The sequence below is a fragment of the Montipora capricornis genome, chromosome 9, assembly GCF_036669925.1.
Source record: "Montipora capricornis isolate CH-2021 chromosome 9, ASM3666992v2, whole genome shotgun sequence".
Taxonomy (NCBI): domain Eukaryota; kingdom Metazoa; phylum Cnidaria; class Anthozoa; order Scleractinia; family Acroporidae; genus Montipora; species Montipora capricornis.
In genome coordinates this window covers 38,352,515-38,358,515 of record NC_090891.1, presented here as the reverse complement: position 1 = coordinate 38,358,515, position 6,001 = coordinate 38,352,515, and the positions used below count along the sequence as shown (strand labels likewise).

Sequence of the window (6,001 nt, the reverse complement as noted above, 5' to 3'; positions counted from 1 at the left end):
ATTTTCACCACGTTGTACTGACGGAGCAAAAACTTTACCGCGCAAAACCCGTTTTAAATCTTTTGAAAAACGAAGCGGGAAAAAAGGGGTAGTGTCACGCTATTTTAGTCAAACTTCAAACCACTAAAAGACGTCTTTGCATCAATGAAAACCAAAAAATAATGCTGTAGTTTTGTTGCCAATGACCACTGAAGTGAACTGAAGCTATTCTTTGTTGTTTGCAGCCAAGGATGGAGAGGATGGAAAATGAGTGGAAACTTGAAAAAACAAGCCAGTTTTTTCAAGTTTGGCGACATTGCCTTCAGAAAGGCACCAAAAATTAAATGCGAATAGCTCTCTGTGCTTTAAATGTATTTCATATCTTGTCCGTGTGCTGTCAGGAATGTTGCACGTGTGAGATAAAGTACTAATTTACATTTTTGCCCATTTTTGACCTAAAAACAACAAATTAGGCATGACAGTACCCTTTCATCCATATTTTCACCACTTTGTACTGACAGACCAAAGACTTTACAGCGCAAAACTTATTTTAAATCTTTTGAAAAACGAGGCAGTGATTAACGTATCAAACTAAATGCAGTTTTCCGTTAACACCATCATTCACGTACTTGGGGGCATTCATTTGCATACTTACTGTTAGATCTGGTGATTACATAAGGCACTTCTCTCCATCCATTCCTGCCAATGGGCCATCGCAGGTCACTTCCTTTATTTGTCCTCATGATGGCCCTTTTGGGTCTCTCCTGCGACTTCGCACCCCACCCCTGAGGTAACAGACGACTTGGATCGTCACCAGGCACTAAAAGCCCACGGTATCTCAGGTATTCGCGGATTTTTCCCGTCATGATAATGTCACCTTGGAACAGAAAGACACCGTCTGCAAGGAAAAAAAGAGCAACGCAATGAGGACATCTTTTCACTTAAGCCATATATGAGGTTAATAAGCATTAGGAAAGTTTTATGATGACGTGAAAAGTGCGGCTAGGTAGTTTCGTTTGACTGGCCGCACCGTGGGATCAGATTTTTATCATCGTAATGCATCAACCGAAAATAACACTCTTCATTAGCTGTCACTTAAAATGCCACGAATTCGAACTTTGTTTTACACCATGATAATCAATGAATAGTCAGTTAAGGAAAGCTCTCCACCAGCTTTAATAGAGAAAGTATTTAAGAAACGACGACGGCTACGACTACAACAACGCCACAAAGCAATAATATCATTGGTTAAGGGCGCACAGACGGATTTTTCGCGCGTTGCTAAGGAAGTGAAATGTTACTTCCGGTAAGTGACGTCATCATATCATGAGCTGACAAGAAAACCCACTCACTAGCAAAAGTCACCGCACAAACTGTTGTTTCCATCGAAGGTTTTTCCTTGCCCTTCCTTGCGCTCGATCTCAGAACAACTGAGCATGCGTAAACGAACTGACTTCCGGTTTGAGAAAAAGCTAAATTTCCGGCAGTCTTTAAATTGAATTAATTTTTTTTTACATGGCACGTTTCACCTCCAAATACAGAATATAGCAAAGCATTGATTTTTTCAAATCATCTTTTTTGAAAAAGGTATCGGTATTTCAGTATCGTTTATGTCTTTAAAAAGAACATTTTTCAAAATAGAAAGAAAACCATGCTTGGCTGGATGCAAAAACGAATACAAATTATCAAACCATCGATTAAATACCCAAATTGCGTAGCACGGAGACAAATTTAGAGTTTTCTTTTATTGTTCACGTGACCATGGGCGTGGCATGATGACGTCATATTTAGGGTCATTGGCTTACAAAAGTTGGAAACTGACTAAAATAATGCCAAATTCTCTCAAATTACTTAACCATTACATCCTTAGCAACGCACCCCAAAAAATACGTCGGTGGGCCCTTAAAAGAGCATAAATAATCGTGCTGCACGTGCAAGTATATTAGCGGTCCTCATAACGACGACTTAAACTCACTAAATTTGAGGTTTTGACGACAACGTAAGCATGCAACATAGAATCTTTCATTCTCTATTTTAACTTTAAAACCGCTCGCCTTAATTTTATTTTTAGGATACTTCGCCCACATTGTAGGATGTGAACGAGACTGAATAATCGCGAAAGACTTATGATAGGGCCAAGTTATATTTTGAAGTTACGTTGTCGTCGACCGTCACCATTGTAGATCTTACATTCCCTAATGGCAGGTCAAACCAAGGTACTTAATAGCTTAAAGCGTTCATTTAGTTTTGAGAAGGAACTCTTCAAGCAGACCAATGATATCTCAAACCATCCGGGATATTGTTTGAGTTACCTACCTCGTGAACGGCCATTCTGTCCCGTTGCGTTAAGAATGGTGTCAAATATAGGATTCAGAGTCTGTTTTGCTACGATAAAGGAAACAAAACCAATCACAAAAAATAGTACAAAGAAATAAGAAAAATAATGATAATACTTAAAAGAATACTCGAGTAGCACACGGCACATATTGCTTTCTTTCTTTGCACTGAGACGTTTCACTAAATGATCTGGGAGAGGATGGAAAACGACACTCTTATGGTCCAGTTTTGACGTCTCAAAAGAGTCTGGCTACTCAAGAAATACTTGTGGATTTGATGGAGGTGCTGGATTGCACCGCCGACTGCTGTTTCACAGGATTAAAAAGAAGTTCAGTGATATGGGCTGTCCACGCCGAGGACTATTGAAGAGTCGTTAATGTGGATTCCCAATATCTTTTCTGTAACGACACTTTCTAGTATCTTCCCATTACTTTCGACACTTTCTAGCTTCCCATTACAGTTCATAGATAGTAGACGGGAGAGAAGAGACGAGAATCTAATTTCTTTGTACTGCATTCAGTGGGAGATTTAATTCAGATGAGCAATTTCCTAGACGTGCTTCTTACTATACATCGTTTAATTTAGCAACGTTATAATTACTGAGCTAAGTCCTTTGTCTTTGAGTGAAAGAAAAAAGGTGCTTTTGAAGACCAGAGTCATACAAAATGAAAGTTTCCAAGCCTAATCCAAGATTTGTGTATTGGGAGGTCCGCGCGAACCTTTGCTTGTCCGGCGACTACAACAACCAACCGTTGTCGTAAGTTCTGTGACAATTAGTACCTGGCTTTATGATCACATAGCTCGAACAGAGCTGAAGTACAAAAACCGTCATTACGCAACTCCCTAAGTATGTTATTGCAACCGCCTTTCATGGAACTAATATGGTAGTCTTTTGCATGGCTTCATGCAAATTCGATTACGTTTTCAACTGTGTTTAAACAATCACGTTTAGATATAAAAAGTGCATGGCAACGCGGTGGGATTGTGTGGAGTGGACAAATGGAACACTCACAAAGTCGTTTTCTTCCCTCCCTCCTTTCGACTGTTTGTGTCCTCGAGACCCGCAGCGAGGCCTACTTCAAAACAGCGACAACAACCTACCACAATATCCCCACTGCCTGTGCTTGTCGAAATCTTCGTTCAATGAGCACCACTCCTTCCCACTGTTGGAATCTTGTGTGGTACAGTCGTAGTAGGTTTCTCCCCGATAAGTGAACGGAAACACACAACATTCTCCTTTCGTTGTGTTTCTGGTGTCGCAGACGTCCCCTGCAAAACCAACTGGAACAGAATCTCTTAATTTCTAAAACTGTACTGGATATTTCCTTTCCGAAATTTATGGTTGTTAGTCTTTTATTTAAAAGTTCGCCATCCCACGCTTCGCCACGATATTTAAAAACAAAACGTCCAAAAGTGATCAGTCGTAAAATCGCATTTCAATTTCAACAAAGGTTCATAACTACAAAAATTTGGTTTTATCAACGGAGTTGATAATGTAAATTGGCCACCGTACAGAGATTCTAAAAGCTGACGTTTCGAGCGTTAGCCCTTCGTCAGAGCGAATCCTACAGTTCGCGTTTATTTAATAGTAAGTTGAAATGGCCCAAAAAACAATTCCTTTCCCCAGGCGAGAATTCGTGAAAGTTTGGGCTTGAGTACGAGAACTAGCCCTGTTTGGAAACAAGATTGACCACGCCACTTTCAACTATGTTTTGACAACATTAACTTCAACTCGTTTTCATTTGCAATTAACATCCTCACAACTCAAAATTGAAAACTTTTCTTTCCGTCGAAAAGGTGAAAGGCTCAGTTTATAATTATTGAGCTTAACTGCTGAATGATGCTCTTATATAGCGCACAAAATTCAAGTCAAAACACAGCATTTACCTTGGGAATCAATGGGCGGTGGCTGAAGTGCAACCAGCACAAATGCAATTGGAAACAGTGGCATTTTACTGGAAAGTCGTCGGAAGTCCTTGCCGGATTGATCTTGAGCTCGAATATATATTAGCGAGAGAGGCTGCAACTATAAAGCAAGGCTTTTATAACCAGAAAAAGAGCCAAGTAGATGTAATCAAAATAAGGCGTTTCCTTGTCTCTTACGTGTGAACTATTTCTTAATATTTCAGATGTCGTACGTAAAAACAGCAGGATAGAGATATCAGATTTCCGTCACCTCGTTCTTTTGTGTCCTGCATGGACTTGCGATTTCCTGGCCCAGCTTTTGTTACAAACTACATGCCGCTGTATTACATCTGTCATCGAGCAACTATCATCCACTTTGTTTTCGGCCCTTTTCGCCTGCTTAACGTCGCCATTTTTTCCTGAAATTCATACAATTTGACTCTTCCGTGCGTAAGTGCCAAAAGCTCAGCAGGAAGTGAGCGCGGTGAATCATCTTTATTCCAGAAATTGAGCGCCACAACACACAACAATTTCTTTATTCTTTAGTGACGGGGCGTAACTTAAAAACTGCAAAACGACTTTCAAACGAGAACAGTATACCTTATTTGTCCCGAAGTCCATAGAGAGCAGAGTCCAATTTCTATTCTTTTGTCACAAGGTCGTCTTTAATTCATTTTCTACGTGCAGCTTTCTTCACTCACACAATCCATTTTTTTTCCAGTTGAACTGCACACTTTCCCACTTGAAAGCATTTTGTTTCAAGAACTCGGTTTTCGCATTCTCTAGAGGGTACCAGGTCGCGTCCCTTGCGTAAGTTCGCGAAACAGCAAACATGATCAAAGTAGGACTTGAGGATGCGTAGGAGGCTACAAGGTTGTGTCGAATTTGAGAGGCGTACGCGAACAGCGGATTGCGCAACATGCCTGCTTCAGCTAAGCGGGTTGAAAAAGAAAGTTGATGTGTGAAGAATAACAACTAAGTCATCCCCACAATCTCTAATTTATTCAGTCCAACCTTTCCTCTTCATGAACTCTCCGTAATGGACTGAATTCTTCCGATACCGAAAAAATGTTCGTTTTTCCCTTTCGGAGAATTAAGACCGTGGCTCGTGTGTAAGGGAAGAGACGCGAAGACTGGCGAAGAGGCCAGTTCCTTCATTCGCGATTCTCACAATAACGTACCCTGAACTTTAGCAGGACTGCTTTAGGAGCCTCCGCCGCTACGGAGTTTAAAAACATTTATAAAACCAGCGACAGCATTAACGGCACAAAGCAATTATTTAATTGGTTTTAAGATGAAAATAATCGTGCTTTACGTGCGCCACGCACCCATATCCACATTTCTTTCCGTTCTCTTCATCATCGAAATCTAAGACTGCAACAGTAACATGATTGGTTAAAAGAGGAAAAAAATCGTGCTGCACGTGTGGCACGCATTTCAGCTCACATTTTTGAGAAATTTGAGGTTTTAACGAAAACACGAGCATAAAAATGTGGAACTTTTCAGGCGCTGTTACAATGTGAAATGTTTCGTGCAACTTGTCTCGCAACGTTTTTCCGACATTGTGGCGAGACAAGTTGCACGAAATATTTCACAGTGTAACATACCCTACAACCAGGGGCACCCAACGTCAATTTTCGGAAAAGATCTGTTCGGAAGACGATTTGAACATTCGGAACATCTGTTGTAAAATTTCTTGCTTGCCTGCCTCTCCTAAGATTTTCAAACATCTTTAAGTGGTTTTGAACTATATTCTCGTCGGGTGCCCCTGTGCAACGGC

The 6,001-nt window shown here is 40.6% G+C and overlaps 1 protein-coding gene across 2 annotated transcripts in view; it reads right to left on the bottom strand.

Moving 5' to 3' along the window:
• LOC138016831 (zinc metalloproteinase nas-13-like) overlaps nt 1-5,985 on the bottom strand; it is a 13,446-nt gene extending 7,461 nt beyond the window's left edge. The window contains exons 1-4 of one of the 2 annotated variants that reach the window (XM_068864010.1): nt 4,204-5,985; nt 3,418-3,597; nt 2,296-2,364; nt 635-877 (exon numbers count right to left, since the gene is read on the bottom strand). In XM_068864010.1, the coding sequence (XP_068720111.1) occupies nt 635-877; nt 2,296-2,364; nt 3,418-3,597; nt 4,204-4,267 (556 nt within the window). In that variant the 5' untranslated portion in view covers nt 4,268-5,985. The remainder of the gene's footprint in view (nt 1-634; nt 878-2,295; nt 2,365-3,417; nt 3,598-4,203) is intronic. The other variant, XM_068864011.1, reaches the window with a different exon arrangement.
• Nucleotides 5,986-6,001: the final 16 nt, after the last annotated feature.